This window comes from Cicer arietinum, chromosome 2 (genome assembly GCF_000331145.2).
Source record: "Cicer arietinum cultivar CDC Frontier isolate Library 1 chromosome 2, Cicar.CDCFrontier_v2.0, whole genome shotgun sequence".
NCBI lineage: Eukaryota > Viridiplantae > Streptophyta > Magnoliopsida > Fabales > Fabaceae > Cicer > Cicer arietinum.
The window spans coordinates 14489781-14507193 of NC_021161.2; the positions used below are offsets into that span (position 1 = coordinate 14489781).

At 29.0% G+C, this 17413-nt stretch overlaps 2 protein-coding genes across 2 annotated transcripts in view; both read left to right on the forward strand.

The window, feature by feature from the left end:
• The window catches only part of LOC101513028 (heat shock protein 90-5, chloroplastic), a 7877-nt gene extending 1077 nt beyond the window's left edge, over positions 1 to 6800 (forward strand). The window contains exons 3-19 of the mRNA XM_004514699.3: positions 261 to 386; positions 473 to 566; positions 671 to 754; positions 869 to 1012; positions 1346 to 1462; positions 3171 to 3218; positions 3316 to 3396; positions 3511 to 3615; positions 3704 to 3844; positions 4157 to 4249; positions 4398 to 4475; positions 4562 to 4816; positions 4983 to 5085; positions 5189 to 5363; positions 5450 to 5555; positions 5908 to 5997; positions 6270 to 6800. Of these exons, the coding sequence (XP_004514756.1) occupies positions 261 to 386; positions 473 to 566; positions 671 to 754; positions 869 to 1012; positions 1346 to 1462; positions 3171 to 3218; positions 3316 to 3396; positions 3511 to 3615; positions 3704 to 3844; positions 4157 to 4249; positions 4398 to 4475; positions 4562 to 4816; positions 4983 to 5085; positions 5189 to 5363; positions 5450 to 5555; positions 5908 to 5997; positions 6270 to 6464 (2035 nt within the window). The 3' untranslated portion in view covers positions 6465 to 6800. The remainder of the gene's footprint in view (positions 1 to 260; positions 387 to 472; positions 567 to 670; positions 755 to 868; positions 1013 to 1345; positions 1463 to 3170; positions 3219 to 3315; positions 3397 to 3510; positions 3616 to 3703; positions 3845 to 4156; positions 4250 to 4397; positions 4476 to 4561; positions 4817 to 4982; positions 5086 to 5188; positions 5364 to 5449; positions 5556 to 5907; positions 5998 to 6269) is intronic.
• Positions 6801 to 15450: 8650 nt separating this feature from the next.
• The window catches only part of LOC101513674 (probable terpene synthase 2), a 3134-nt gene continuing 1171 nt past the window's right edge, over positions 15451 to 17413 (forward strand). The window contains exons 1-5 of the mRNA XM_004514700.4: positions 15451 to 15641; positions 15733 to 16012; positions 16221 to 16593; positions 16678 to 16896; positions 17134 to 17272. Of these exons, the coding sequence (XP_004514757.1) occupies positions 15525 to 15641; positions 15733 to 16012; positions 16221 to 16593; positions 16678 to 16896; positions 17134 to 17272 (1128 nt within the window). The 5' untranslated portion in view covers positions 15451 to 15524. The remainder of the gene's footprint in view (positions 15642 to 15732; positions 16013 to 16220; positions 16594 to 16677; positions 16897 to 17133; positions 17273 to 17413) is intronic.

A 17413-nucleotide genomic window follows, 5' to 3' on the forward strand; every position in this document is an offset into this window, starting at 1 on the left:
CTATTATTATTATTATTATTATTATTATTATTATTATTATTATTATTATTATTATTATTATTATTATTATTATTATTATTATTATTATTATTATTTTACTTATAACTTTGTTGTGTAGAACTTCATTTTTGCTTGCTTGTTACTCTTGTTTCTTTCTTTTTGTATTTTTGCATCAATGTTTCACTCTAATTACATGTGAGTGCAGTGCAGAGATTTAAATGTTTCACTCTAATTTGTATTTTTGCATCAATGTTTCACAGTAATGCTAGTGATGCTTTGGACAAGTTGAGGTTCTTAAGTGTGACTGAGCCTTCTTTGCTTGGAGAATCTGGAGAACTAGAGATACGCATCACGACCGATCCGGATAATGGAACTATTACTATAACGTATGTAATGTTCATTGGTTTCTATTTTGTTTTACTTTTCTGGGGACTTATGAGGAAAATTAAACCGTGATCTTGTGAAATTGCAGAGATACTGGTATTGGAATGACCAAAGAAGAGCTTGTCGATTGTCTTGGAACAATTGCTCAGAGTGGTACCTCAAAGTTTTTGAAGGCCCTTAAGGTAATTTGTTATTTTATTTTATTAGAAAAGGTCTTTCTGACTGATACTTTAATGATTCAAATCTTCAACACTCTTGTTTTTTCACTTTTCTCCCAATCTTTCAGGAAAACAAGGATCTAGGAGCAGATAATGGCTTGATTGGTCAATTTGGTGTTGGATTCTACTCTGCATTTCTTGTTGCTGACAGGGTATAGTGTCAATTTCTGTGGATTTCATAAGTGTTTTCTCTATGATCGATTTTTATTAATACTTTTAGTTTTTTTGTAATTGATTGCCCATATCTGTATGTTAATGGAAATCAGGTTGTTGTTTCTACAAAGAGCCCTAGATCAGATAAGCAATTTGTGTGGGAAGCTTTAGCTGACAGCAGCTCTTATGTGATTAGGGAAGAAACTGATCCTGAAAAGCTTCTACGCCGTGGTACACAGATTACACTTCACTTACGAGTGAGTGATTTTTTTCCTCTAACAGACAGTTTTGTATTTAATGTAAAATGTACTATCATCACATGCTCTTTTGTTAGATATGGTATCAATGTATCATCCAAACTGGTATAAAAAAAGGATTTGAACCGATTATGAAATTTGAAAATTGGGAGGACATTCTAACGAAAATATGTAGGTAGATCACCCAATCATCTAAATTATTGCTTTATTGATCTAGTGAACAAAAAGTATGCATTTTCAATATAATAGTTTTAATGTCATCTCAATATTTGTATTAAGCTATTTATGTTATTGTCTTCTTAAATTGTTTAACCTTTTTTGGTTCCTTTCCAGCCGGATGACAAGTATGAATTCTCAGAGCCAACAAAAATTCAGGGTTTGGTGAAGAATTACTCGCAGTTTGTTTCCTTCCCCATATATACATGGCAAGAAAAATCTAGAACTGTTGAGGTATGCAAGCTCTTTCTTGTTACATATTCCTGTCATACTGTTGGTTGGGATGATTATTTTGCTAATTCTTGCATGTTCTAATGGTAGTTCTCTATTATAATGCACAAGTCATTACTGATAATGATTGATAGACTGTGGTTTTCCCTCTTTTGCTCATTTCATTGCTAGTGAAATGCACATGTTTTGTGTTCTATGTTTTTGACAGAAGGAATCATATGATATGAGAGTTACTTATGTAGCATTAATATCCAAGTCATTGGATTCTGTTATGTAAGGTGCTTGTTTTGTATCATGACGATTACTTAGTTTTAAGGTTAAATTATACTTTAGTCCTTGATCTTTATGTTAGGTATGAATTTGGTCCCTTTTATTTTTGTTCCCAAATGGTCCCTTATTTTTTAAGTAATACCGAGGTGGTCCTTTCAGTTTAAAGTGTGGTCTGTAGAGGACCACTTTAGTGTAACTTTTACAAAATATGGACCATTTTGTTACAAATAAAGGACCATTTTTGTATATCTTTTGTAACATAAGGACTCTTTTGGGAAAATAAATAAAAAGGGACCACATTTTCATAACTTTGCAATAAAAGGACCCATTATAGTACAAAAAATAAGAAGGACCAAATTGAAAATTAAAATAAAGGTAAGGGGCCAAAGGTATAATTTAGCCTAATTTTAATTATATAATGATTATGATAATGATTTTCTTATCATCAAGGGTATAAAGAATGGCGGTAGGTTTCACGTCTTTTTGGTATTTGTGTTTGAAATAAATATGCCCTCCAGTAGTTATGTTTTCAATCTTCTTTCTGTAACTAAATCTGCCCTACAATAGTTATGGTATTTGATGTTGTTTTGTTGTTAGAGATGAAAATATGATCAAATTGTTGACATTTTAAGACATAAATGATCAAATTGTTACTAAAAATTAAATAAAAGATCAAATTTGGGAAAAAAAGATAAAGAGACTGAACTGTTACTTGAAATTAAGTTAAGGGACTGTGGAAACTATTTTGCCTATGTTATTTAAACAGTAGAATGTATTAATTTTATGTTCAAGTTGATTTTGGAAATAGTATATATTCCAACTGCATAATATTACTTTCTGTTGATTACATGTTATCTAAATGAACAATTTAGGAATCTTACTTCCTAGTCTCATTATTCCTATTGGAGTTAGAGAGCTTCTACGGTACATTCACAAATTGAAGTGTTTTGGTACATTTGCTCTTTTTTACTAAATAAATTAACGATCATTTTTATTAATTAATGAGGTATTTGTCGACTTTTGTATGTATGAAATATCATTTCATCGACTTTTGTATTTTAGGAAATATCATTTCATAAGAAAAAGCATCATTTCATTGTTTATAAGCATTATACTAATGTTTTTACATGTTATTGTACAAAATATTCAATATTCACTATTATGAGTAATACAAATTCAGAAAAAATTAAAATTTATTTCTCTTGACATTTTCTGTAAATAATATTTAGTTATTTTAATTTTTCAAATGATAGAAATTAGTTTATTTAAAAAAAAAGTTCATTTAACTATTAATTGAAAGGCTAAATGTTCCGGTACATGTCGAATAGACGCATGTACTGTAGAATTTCTCCCGGTGTTATAGAATTATGTACCATGAAGGAGTGACCAATGAGTCAGCTTTTAGTTGTCACCATTAATTAATTAATTTGAAAATTGACAGGTGGAAGAGGAAGAAGAACCTAAAGAAGGGGAAGAACCGAAAGCAGAGGTAACTAGAGTGGTATTTACGATATCAATATTGTACTTTCTTTTTTCAAATGTGTTACCACTTATCAATCCCAAGTTTACTTTTGCCCTTTTATCAGGATGATACAAAGAAGACAAAAAAGACTAAAACTGAAAAGTATTGGGACTGGGAATTAGCCAATGAGACAAAGCCAATATGGGTGAGTTTGAGCTATATTAGCTTTGATGGTTTTGGGATGCCGATGCACTGTATGTTGTCTATAGTTTATTTGTAGTGCCTTTTTGATTGACACACTTTTGCCACTTAATTGTAGATGCGGAATTCAAAGGATGTTGAAAAGGATGAGTACAATGAGTTTTACAAGAAGACTTTTAGTGAATTCTTAGAACCAGTTGCATATACTCACTTCACTACGGAGGTATGTTCAATGTTGATAACTTTTCCTCTCAGCATGAGACCGTTTCCTTTAAACACTTGTCAATTTGACTGGGTTTGAAACTTTGCAGGGTGAGGTTGAGTTCAGAAGCATTCTATATATTCCAGGTATGGGACCTCTCAACAATGAAGAAGTAGTGAACCCTAAAACAAAGAACATACGTCTGTATGTAAAGCGTGTGTTCATCTCAGATGATTTTGATGGTGAACTGGTGAGTTCACTGTGAGCTTCAAGCAGAATTTTGTATTTTGTAAAATCAAATTTACGTTGTTGTCGTATTTTGAATGAAGGGATGATATAACTTTGTACTCTACTTTATAACCTGTGATATAAAAGTATAATTAGTTTTAGTCCTGTATTTTGTCAAATCACAAGTCATTTATGTAGCATCTGCATGTTCAAAACATGCAAGCTGTAAGTGAAGTCATGTTTGTGCTCAAATGCTTCTTGCATGTGGGTGCATTCATACACCAAAAAAAAGATGAGCATGAAGAATTGAAGTAACATTGTTTTTATATTGCAGTTTCCGCGTTACTTGAGCTTTGTCAAGGGTGTGGTCGATTCAAATGACCTTCCTCTGAATGTTTCCCGAGAGATCCTTCAAGAAAGCAGAATTGTAAGAAAACTACATCTTATCCTGTATACATGACCAACTTTTCATGTGACGAACATAGTTCATAGGAATGCCTTTTTTAAGAATCATTTATGCATTTTCCTTTTTCTTTCACTTCCCGAAATTTTTGGTGCTGATATTGCAATTTCAGGTAAGGATAATGAGAAAGAGACTCGTCAGGAAGACATTTGATATGATTCAAGATCTTTCTGAAAGTGAAAATAAGGAGGTTGGTATTAACTACTAAGTTTCTCTAGTTTTTAAACCTGAGTTGTGTCTTTAATGGACTAAGAATGTGATCTACTGTGATATTAGGATTACAAGAAATTCTGGGAGAACTTTGGTAGGTTTATTAAGTTGGGATGCATTGAGGACAGTGGAAATCATAAGCGCATTACCCCATTGTTGAGGTTTTACACTTCCAAAAGTGAGGAGGACCTTAAAAGCCTAGATGAGTATGTTGAAAACATGGGCGAAAACCAAAAGGCTATCTATTACCTTGCAACTGACAGCTTGAAAAGTGCAAAGACTGCTCCATTTTTAGAGAAATTGGTTCAAAAAGATATTGAGGTATTTTCAGTCATAAATATATATATATATATATATATATATATCTGTTCTGATAATGCATTTTGAATGATATATATTTCTAACTGAATCCATACATTACATGTTAATTTTGAGTTCTGTTTTTATTTATTGTTAACTTATATCTTTTATTTGTTTATAATTGTAGGTGCTTTATTTGGTTGATCCTATTGATGAGGTTGCTATTCAGAACTTACAGACATACAAAGAAAAGAAGTTTGTTGATATCAGCAAGGAAGATTTGGAATTGGGTTTGTATTTTTTTCTACCCACTAACATATTCTTAAATACGATTTTGCATATGGTTGCTAATTGGGATTCGAATGTGGTTATCACAATATTTTCTGATATCAGGCGATGAGGATGAGGTCAAAGAGAGGGAAATCAAGCAAGAATACAATCTACTTTGTGATTGGATAAAACAACAGCTTGGTGATAATGTGGCTAAAGTTCAAGTCTCTAAGCGATTGAGCTCGTCTCCCTGTGTGCTTGTTTCTGGCAAGTTTGGTTGGTCTGCAAATATGGAGAGGTTAGAAGTAATGCTTTTAGAAAGTTCACAGGATGTTTATCATTCTAGTGGTACAAGGCTACAATTTTCAATTCCCATTTTTTCAGATTAATGAAGGCACAGGCTCTTGGAGACACTGCAAGTTTGGAATTTATGAGAGGGAGGAGAATATTGGAGATTAATCCAGATCATCCCATTATTAAAGATTTAAGTGTAAGTTGACATTATTTGTTTGGATTCATTGATTTATAAATTTAAGGGTAAAGTAAGACATATTAACGGTTGATGAAAAAGATAAGCATATACCTATAATTGTAGCAAGTATGACATATTTACTATATTCATGATTTGTTATGCATATACCTATAATTATAGCAATTGATTGTTTCATCAACGACTGAGATTCCTTGTTTGTCCTTTAAAATTTTACACGAGAGTTGGATCTAATGACTCATAACTCACGGGCCTAAACTACTAAAACTTAATTTTCAAGATAAAATACTTGGTGCTAACTGAATATGCTTGTGACTTTGACCTGATTTAAATATTTTTGTTTCTGTTTTAGGCTGCCTGCAAGAACGCCCCTGACAGCAGCGAAGCTAAGAGAGCTGTTGACCTCTTATACGATACAGCACTAATTTCCAGTGGATTTTCTGTAAGTACAAAATGAACATTTAGTTTTTTCTTCATGCAATTACATATATAATATAGAAAAAGAATAAAGGAGATACTAACTCGTCATGACAACAAATAGTTAGATAATTGTCTTTGATTTAAGAATTGTCCAACATGATGTGACAGATTGAATGTTCATGATTGGATGACGGTGTAAAGTTGTTTTACACTATCATATACTATAAATACCATATACAGTTCATGTAATATAGAATAACTACAGTTTGCTAATGGTGTTTCTTAATGATGCAGCCGGAGAGCCCTGCTGAGTTGGGAAATAAGATTTATGGAATGATGGCCTTGGCATTGGGAGGACGATGGGGTAGAACAGAAGAGGAAGGAGATGCATCAGCTGAGGAAGATTCAAAGGAAAGTGAAAGTACAGAGTCTGAAGTTTTTGAACCTTCTGAAGTCATAACAGAGAATGATCCTTGGACAACAGATTAGGTGTCTTGTCCCCTTCAGCCCTCAAATATCATAAATTAATAATCATATTTTTGCCAATATAGTGAGTGATGCGTACTAAGGCAATAGGAAAAAAAGGGAGGGACCCTTAAATCTTCATATGATTTCTTAGTGCTTAAAGTAAATCTTGTAATGTCATGTGTAAACAGTGTATGTCATTAAGGATCTAGTCTTTTGGGGCCTTTCCCAATAATGAGATTCAGTTTTTCTAGTTTAGCACCATTTTGTTACTGTATGTGCTATTTCCATCATTCTTCAAAGTGTAGAAACTTGTTTTGGCCGAGTGCAAAATCTGAAATATCAAGTTTTGTTATTCTCCTTCCGTTTGTAGTTTGAAACTAAATTGAAATGTGATGGATGCTTTTATATGTAGTTACCAGTTACTTAATTGAAATATAAGGGTCATTGCCATAAATAAAAATATACATGCTATAAAATCATCTATCTGTAAAATATGAATCAACGAACAAATATCTACACGTGTATTATGATTTTCTTTTGAAGGGACAGTAAATCTGCCATCCAAATTGCTTCCAATCCTACATTAGAGGAAAAAATATATCTAGATCTATTGCCACATTGTGAAAAAATACAAGTCAAAATCATCAAACTTTTTTCCACTTTTTTCCGCCTCATCAACAAATATGGTTGCTGACATTTTTACAAAGCTTTTGGAATTTACACCTACTTTATTATATTTTTAACAAGTTGGGATTTTACAATATGTCCTCTCCAACTTGAGGGAGGATATTAGACAGTTATTAGTAAGTATTTTTATATTTCTTTTCTGTTTTCTGTTTATTGGGCTGCCAGCTTTATATTCATTGGCCCTTTTTTTGGGCTTGTCTGTCCTTGTATTACAAACACTATATAATGTGTTTGTTGTAACTTTGTTAATTGAGTTAACGAATGAGGTAATTCAGTATATTCCAATAGGAAGTAAAATAGATTTCGAAGATATATTTCAGTAGCATCTGCAAGTCATTTACATTTATGCTTCTTTATACCATGTCAATTGGTTAAAATAAGACTTCTGGGTTTAGCCTTGGGGGACGAAACCAATGTCTTGTGACAAAAATGTACCTCTACAAATTGACAATTTTCAGGTACTAAAACAACAGATTTTGGCCGGCAAATAAAAACAACTTTATGGTATCTTTGGCGATCTTTTTATTTAATATTGTAGTTTTAGATTTTGTTGTTGCTTAATGTTGAATCACATTGTTGCACAATTAACCAAAGACATGCTATTAAATTAAATCACCTATGAAGAGATGGCTTATATATACACAAGGTGAATGATAGTTTTGGCATAGCAACCAGGAAAATGGCTTCGTTTTCAGTGGAAGAATTCATAGGAAATGGAATTTTGAAGGAGCTGCTACCAAAATTATTAGAAGAAGGTTGGGATGATGTGCCAACATTGAAGGTTATGGGTTCAGAGGACATGGATTTACTATACATGACACAAAAGCAAAAGGTTGGTAATCATTATCACTAGCATTTTTTAAGTTTACGATCATGTCATCTTATCATTTATTAGAGATGTAAAGTAAAATTACAACAACTAACTCTTAACTATATTAACTAATTTGTCACTGAGCTGTAACAAATACCTAACCAGAGAATTTAACATCTCTAATATCATTCAATCATAAGCCTCTTCACAGTCTAACTTGTATTACTAATAACACAAACCCTCTTTACTGAATAATCATTTTAGTCCATGTAATTGTAAAGAGTGAATTTGATCTTGAAATTAAAGAAATTTGAAAATTCTTGATGGTTTTAGTCCTTGAAATTGTCCCAAGTTAAGTTGATCGATAATTTTCAATTTTTAAATATATTTTAAAAAGAATATGCATCGTGAGTGTAAAATAATTTTACAATAATATTCAATGAAATTTATGTATTTCGCCACATCACTCCACTGCACTGCACGCCACTTTAGATATAAGTTGAAAACTAATTTACATTTATAGTGCATATCCATTAAACACTGCCTACAATTTTAGAAACTATTAGTAAATGTACAAAAGAACTCAAGTTCAATGCTCACCTTTTGCGACTAAACAAAATTTTATTGGCTAAAACTATAGACTTTTAAAAGTGTTTCCCCTCTTATGCCATATATAGGAAGCACTTGGAATCAGATGTTACCTACATGATAAAGGATTGATGCAGTATGCAGATAAGATGGAGGACAGTAACAGAAATCTTCTAGAGCTTCTCAAACTGAGCACAATAGATCTTGTTTCCAAATTTGAAATGAAAAGAGGCCACATTGCACGTTTCACTAACAAAACAAAATGTGATGATTCTTTCAAACCACCTTTTAGAAGAAGAACAAGCATAACAATGCATGGAGATGATAGCATACCCAAGACAAATTATAGCTCTAGTAAAAACAGTAGTACAAAATCAAATATAAGAAGTATTAATACAACTTCTGATAAATCAGTTGAGCAATCAATGATTGATTTGAAGATTAAAGATGGATATGTTTATAAAGGAATTGTAGCTTGTGAACCGGCTGAGCCTAGAGCTTGTGGTTGTGTGAAACCACCTCCTGTTTGTGACCAAGTTGCTGCATATAGTGATGTTGAGAATATTTCAGTTCAGAAATTAACTCCAGAGTACAAGTTTGGTATGGAACCATTGGTGAAAACAAAAACACCACCTTTTAAGGCTTCGGAATTGTGGCGCAATAAACCGGCTGTTTTCTTGTGTCTCCGGAGACCAGGGTAAACATTATTATTAATGGCAAACATTAGTATTGTTAGAAATCACAGTTGCGGTTACGCTGCAAATGTAGCCGCAAATCTTTACATTGTGAGAAAATGTGGATAAATACTGTCATTGCAATCTAAACTGCAGTTGTAATGTTGTTGCTGAGACTTTAAAATCCGCAATATTGCAGATCACAATTTAAAACCATGATTATTAGTATTATGTTAGGGTGCTTTATATCTCGTAATTTAAAGTCTTAGTATGTTGCTTGCTGCCATTTAATTAAGTCTCTTGAATTTGAAAACAGGTGCATCATGTGCAGAGCTGAAGCACACCAACTTTATTCAAGAAAACCCATATTTGATTCACTTGGTGTTCAACTATTTGCAGTTCTTCATGAAGACATAGAATCAGAGGTAATTAATTACAGTCTTCAGTCATTTGTTACCAGCATATACTTTTGTTTTGAATCTAATTCATCTTCAAAAAATTGGTTTATAAAATGAGGAGTGTTACTTTTTATAAACATTTTTAGAAAATGAGGGACTTAGTTTTACCGTTATTTTTAAACTGCAGTTACAATATAGACTTACCTGCCAATATGAGGAATTTTTATTGAAAGATGATATGAAACTATTTTACATGGACAATATTAAACACTAAATTAATATCATGGTAAAATAGGTAAAAGATTTTTGGCCTAGATACTGGGGAGGTGTTGTACTTCTGGATCGAAGCAGGGACTTATATAAAGCTCTTGGAGGTGGAAAACTTCTGAAGGAGAAGTTTATATCAGGATTTTTGTTGAATCCTAGAGCAATTTCCAACTACAAGCGTTCAAAAAAAAGGAACATTATTGAGTACAATTTTAAAGGTGAAGGTGAAATAAAAGGAGGACTATTTATAATAGGGAGTGGAAAAAGTGGCATTGCTTATCAGTTTATTGAGAGAAATTTTGGTGATTGGGCTCCACTACCTGAAGTAATTGAGATATGTAGTCAAATGCAAAAGGTAAACAATTATTATTATTTTATCTTTTTCCATTTTCATCATTGATTATCTATGTTAGATATTTTACATGTGTTTTGAACATTATGCAGAACCAACAACAAGTTCAAAGAGAGTTTGTGCTTCATTGAAAAGTTTCAACATATATATCTATCTATTATATATATTTAAAACATATTTTTTATTCTCTTTTTGTCACCTCGTACTAATTTTTATATATGTGCAAATATTTTTTACTTCAGTCAAAAGTTGACGTGTACATTATAAGTTTCAAAATAGATTTTTCTCCTCTTTTAATCTCTTTAATTCCTAATTTTTTTTGTCTTCTTTTAACAAACTTTTAAATTGAATGTATTATAATTTTTATTTACAAATATTCAAACTATTTTTAATATTAATAGAGTAATCATAATCATTAACATTTTGTTTTCAAAACCGAAATCCAAAATTTATAACAATTCGGTTACAAAATATTAATTGTCAAACAATTATAAATATACATCAAATAAAAATAATTGCAAAAGAATTACTTTAATTTCACGTCAATTAACACTATAAAATAACAAATTAAATTTAATTAATTTCAGTAAAATAAAACTGATCAAAATTCAGAGAGACATGACTTTGCCCATTATTTCTAAATATTTATATACTATATATATATATACCAATATTCAAAGTAGAATATCAAATACAAATATTTTTTGTTCTCTCACTCGATCATTTTAATCATCGATCTTTGTGGTAATTGCAATTTTTTTTTTAATTTTAAATCGGATATATTAGAATTTTAATTTACAAATATTCAAACTATTATTAATATTAATAGAGTGATCATAATCATTAGCATTTTGGTTTCAAAACAAAAATCCAAAATTTATAACAATTCAATTACAAAATATTAATTGTCAAACAATTATAAGTATACATCAAATACAAATAATTGAAAATAAATTACTTTAATTTCATGTCAATTAACATTATAAAATAATAAATTAAATTTAATTAATTTCAGTAAAATAAAACTGATCAAAATTCAAAGAGATGTGACTTTGTCCATCATTTTTAAATATTTATATATTATATATATTTACAAAAATTCAAAGTAGATAATTAATTGTCAAACAATTATAAGTATACATCAAATACAAATAATTACAAATGAATTACTTTAATTTTATGTCAATTAACACTATAGAACAACAAATTAAATTTAATTAATTTCAGTAAAATAAAACTGACTAAAATTCAAAGAGACATGATTTTGTCCATCATTTCTAAATATTTATATATTTACCAATATTCAAAGTAGAAAGTCAAATACAAAATATTTTTTGTTCTATCACTCATCATTTTAATCATCGATCTTTGTGGTAATTGTGAATTTTTTTTTATCAATTTTGTTTTCATATTTTATTTTATTGAAAATCAAATATATTTAATTCTAACGGGTAATAATTCTTTCAATACAAAATTCAACTTCTAAACTATCAAAGAGCAAGCTTATGTTGTTGACAAGTCTACAAAAATACTCAGACTAAAATCATTGGAGATGAGGATAACTAGGAATCCAAGTCATTGCAACCGACAAAGTCCTAACTCAAATGACGAAGGAGATATAAAATAAAAATGTAAAATACACGAAGAACTGAAATATGGAAATGAGGATCGCTAAGAAGAAAGATGACAATTATCCAAACGAAAAATCAAGTTACAAAGAGAGCCTGTCCTTCTACATCATCTAATGAAGAGTCTGCCCTTCTATATACCTTAAAAGGAGAACCAAAAATAATAAACTAAAAGAAAAACAATTGGGGTGTAATGAAATTGATTAATAAAAAAAAATGAAAAACTTAAAATCGGGAATACAATACGGATGTATTTTTAACTATTTCACTTTAATCATTTTTAGTTTCAACAATAAACTAATACATTTTATAACTCAATTGCATATCAATTGAGTGTATCTCTTAATTTCAATTATCAAATATATTACTTCAACATTTGGCATATTCATAAATCTCAATATTAATACTTTATTTTATTTATCGGTACAATTGTATTATATTATTGATATAACTACTAAATTGTAGATCATTGAACAATTAAAATATAAAACTTCATATGTTTTTTTAAAAATCTACTTAAATTAAATAAATAAAAATAAACCTGCACAATGCACGGTTAGCATCTAGTCATTTAATTATTTAAAAGTTTGAATATAATTTTGTTTATTATATTTATAATATTTTTTAGTATTAATTCTTATAATTTTGTTTATTTGAATTTAATTTCTACGTATTCAAAACTGTTGATATTAATCTTAGAGTTTATACGTGATCTAATAAAATCATGCTCATAGTTTAATAAGATGTAGTCGATTACTAAAAATAATAATTTTTAAATTTGTAGAGTCTAAAGTCAAACAAAATAAGGAACTAAAATAAAAAATGCTATAACAACTAAAATTATATTTATACCTTTACTAAAATTGAATTGCTTGTAGTTCCAGCACTAGCGCAATCCGGGTTCAGCTTTTATACGATTATTAGGTAGTTCGTGCAAATTAAATTGATAAAACTATATTGTTTCTTTCCATTTCCCCAGTTAATTCAACCTTTAGAGAGGGAAGACTTAATTTGCCTTAACAATAAAATCCACTCAAATAAAGGTTAACAGCTGTAACCATGAATTCCAGTAAAAAAAATATAACCATGTTTTTATTTTTTATTTTTAAAGTAATTTAGTGGATAGAATCATATGTCAATGTAACCATGTGTTTATTTTATTTTTTAATAAATTAGTGGCTAGAATTATAAATCTTAAGTGCAGAAAAATAAAGAATTTTAAATTTAAATTTAGACCCTTAGGTGTACATATTAACGGCATTGCATTTAACTTACCAATTAAGATAGTTACTGGACAATCATATATTTATATGTTATTTTACGGTATCAATAAGCTATTAATATATGTATATATATTTTATCATGTCATTTACTACTTATTATTCTATTTTTAAAAAATTATTTTTATGTATTTTTTATACTATTAATGGAGATCATTTTTATAAAGTAACTTAGTAATTGTTATCATTTTTCTTTTCCATATAACATTAATTATATTTTTTTGATTTATGTAAAATTTTCAAAATGACATATCATTTCATAGAAATTACAATGTAATTATTTACGTCAAAGAATTTTATTTTTACTAGAACATTGACTTTGTTAGATATTTTATTCAGATATTTTTTTTCTTTGAATTAGAGGAACATTAATTGACTTATAATTTGTTGTGTCTTTTAAAGTTTTGACTAAAACAATAGATTATTAGATACTTGTTGCAAAGATACTTAATAATATATCATGACTTACTTTATTAGGAAATATGATTACTTGTTCATTGGTTAATAATATTTTGTGTTAAAAACACTTAGAATATTACATCTAACTTATTCAATTTTTGCTACCTTAAAATAGATATTGATTAATATAAATCTCTTCCTTCTAAGTTAATCTATACCCTTAGCAAATAGTGGTTAATGAAATATTCAAAGTGGTTAATATAATAAACATGTATATGTGTCACACAAAAAATGTCTCAATTATTAAAATAAAAAGTGAAAAAAAATTAATTTTTTAGGCGAAAAAAAATATTGTTCAACATATAAATACGGTAAACAATACATATGGTATCTTGTATTCCGTCAATTTTGTATATTCAAATAATACTATTTTTAATTTTTATTGTAGTTGTATTTTTTCAAAGTATTCTCTTCAAAATAAATAAATAAATAAATAAAGATATTTAGGATGATATAATATTTCGTATGTATAAATTAACGTGACGTGACTAACTAGGAAAGAAAACGAAACTTTTTCTTATTTTTTTTAACTTGTGAAAAACATATATAAAATATATAATTAATTGATTGAAAATATATTAGTAATTACAGTTAAAATAATTTCTATCCAAAAAATAAACAAAAATATGAATATGGCTGTATTTTGGACACATTAAACTATTTAAGTGACGAATGACAACTTTAAGTGGGGTTGTTTTATATCATTTAAAAATTGTTATTTTATTGTATACCTTTGTAAAAGGAGAAAATAATATTAACTTCAATAGTTTAGTCCAATAATAATATATGACACTTTAATACAATATGGTTCTGAATCAATAAGAAGTTTGAGTTTGATCCTCACTAGTTCAATTTAGTTCAGCGTAATTCTCATTAGAAACTGAACTTTGAATAGGCTTCAAATACAGTCCAAATTAAGGTGGTTTGCGTTGAAAAAAAAAAAAAAAATGTTTAATTATAAAAATATTATGATCACATGTTTATTAGAAAATTTGGCGTGCGCACACTAATGGCTTGCACTCATTTTTTATTTTTTTATTTATTTATGAAAAGGTTGGCTTCATGTTATAATTAAACATATGCGGTCAATTAATATAAAACAATTATTCTAATGTCATTTACAGCTTCATATTTTATACATTGAAACATAACAACTCTTGTTAAATCGTGTTTACTAATAGATGGATTTAATTGAAGGTGAGTTTTACTAAGTAGTCCTTTGTTAAAATCTATTTAAAAATAATAAATAAAGTAACGGTGGTCGACGATACTCTTTAGAATTAATGGTTTAAGATTGTTTTGATCTTTACGAATAAAACGGTGATCAGATTGATGTCAATTTAACATAAAATACATTTTTTTTATCGAACTGATATAATTTAAATAACTATCTCAATTATAGAAATGCAAATGACATATTTTTAAAAGGTGACATACGTAATCTTTCGCGTTTTATACATGTTTTTACCACTCGATTTCTATGGCAATAAAATCCCTCTAATCCGAAATTTGGTCGAGAAATAAAATATAAAAAAAATTATTCCAACCCGAATCTAAACTTGGATTTTCGGAAAAGATTAATCTTTATCAAAAGTTCTTAATCAATTTTAAATTGTAAATTGAAAATAAGCATGAAACATATAATATAAATAATAATATGTATAAAGATAGTAAGAGTCAAAATCGGGCATACAATTAGGAAACACATGAGTCACATTGCTTATTCTTTTAATATATTTAAATTTTTGACAAAAGGGAATAGTTTAAATTTTAAATGCTTTAGTAGTACACGTACGATGTGAATTACTAATTTAATGTATTAATGTTTACTATAAATTATCTATATTGCCATCTTCTTTCCCAAACAAAACCTTAGAGTGGTAGAAGAAGAAGAATTGGTTAATCATCCCATTTATTTGAAAACTTAAATATCTAATATGCCTGCTGTAGCTAACTTCGATCCTAATTCTAAACTCGACTTGCCTAGAAATGTTGCAGATTACCCCCCTAATGTTTGGGGGGATTTCTTCCTTCAATATGCTTCTGAATCTATGGTAGGTAGTTAGTGTTTTTATGTTCTTCATGCGTACTATAAACCACTTCATCAAACCTCACCATTAACATCTTTTTCTTCAACACATGCAGGAACTCGATCAGAATATTGCAGCTGAAATTGATAGTTTAAAAAATGAAGTGAGAAATATGCTAGCAACAAACAATGAGAAGCCCTTTGACAAAGTCAAATTCGTTGATTCCATATGTCGTTTGGGTGTCGGCTATCATTTTGAACATGAGATCGACCAAGTGTTGCAACTTATTCACAAGACTTATGTTGTAAATGGAGAAATAATTCTTGAAGATAACCTTCATTCTCTTGCCGTGTTATTTAGAGTATTAAGGCAACGTGGACTTTACGTTTCACCTGGTATATAAAATCTTCAATTTTTTATATTTATAGTTTTTAATATTGGTCTTCAACATGATCAAGCCAACTTCAATCCAATCTATGAACATCACATTACATTGAAATCATATTATACATTATCTTGTTCTTTCTTTCTTGTGTTTTTTTTTTTTACTGCTACAAACTCTAATATGCATTTAATATTGTGGTTGTTCAATAAAAATTATAGATGTGTTCAAAAAATTCAAAGACGAGCAAGGAAACTTTAGTGAAAGAAACATCACAGATGTGGAGGGGATGCTAAGCTTGTTTGAAGCCTCGCATATGATGATTCATGGAGAAGAAATTTTGGAAGAGGCCTTGGCTTTCACCTCTGCTCACCTTAAATCCATTTCCACTCAATTGAACCCTTCTCTTGCAGCACAAGTCAAACATAGCTTAACGCAAGCTCTCCGCAAAAACTTGCCTAGGCTAGAGGCACGGCGCTACATTTCCATATACGAGCAAAATACTTCCCATAATGTAATTCTACTCAGGTTGGCAAAATTGGATTTTAATATGCTCCAAAGTCTACATCAAATGGAATTTGGAAACATTTGCAAGTAAGTACTTTAAATCACGCACTCCTTAATATGCAGCAAAATAAAATATCAAAGTAGCTAATACCTTATCTGGGATCTTGATAGATGGTCGAAGGAGTTGGGCATTACTAAAAAACTACCGTTTGCACGAGATAAAATTGTAGAATGTTGCTTTTGGAGTATGTCAGTATACTTTGAGCCCCAATATTCTCAAGCAAGAAAAATGATGTCAAAAGTAATTGCTCACCTATCATTTATTGATGATACGTACGACTCATACGGAATTATTGATGAATTAGAACTTTTTACCAAGGCTGTTGAAAGGTAAATCACCATTTATATACAATATTAAAAAAAATTAAATTATAGAGAAAAATTTAGAGCTACAATCGATTTCATCCTCAATTTTGTGAGGAAAAAAAATTAAAAAATGACTTATTTTTTGTTACTAATTCTATCTTTTTTTTTCGAGTAATGACACACATATCTTCACATATTTTTACTCTAATTATTTAAATAAAGGCATACGGATTTATATATTGTAATGAATGTGATTTTCAGGTGGGATATTAGTTGTTTGGATGATCTACCAAATTACATGAAGATACTTTACAAGTCTCTCTTAAATGTTTATGATGAAATAGAGCAAGAAACGAAGAAAGAAGGAAGAATATATACCCTAAACTACTTTGTAAAAGATGTAAGAGTTTTTATTATTACTTTTTTATATTATTGTTATTATTATTATTAATATTATTACTATTATTATTATTATTATTATTATTATTATTATTATTATTATTATTATTATTATTATTATTATTATTATTATTATTATTAT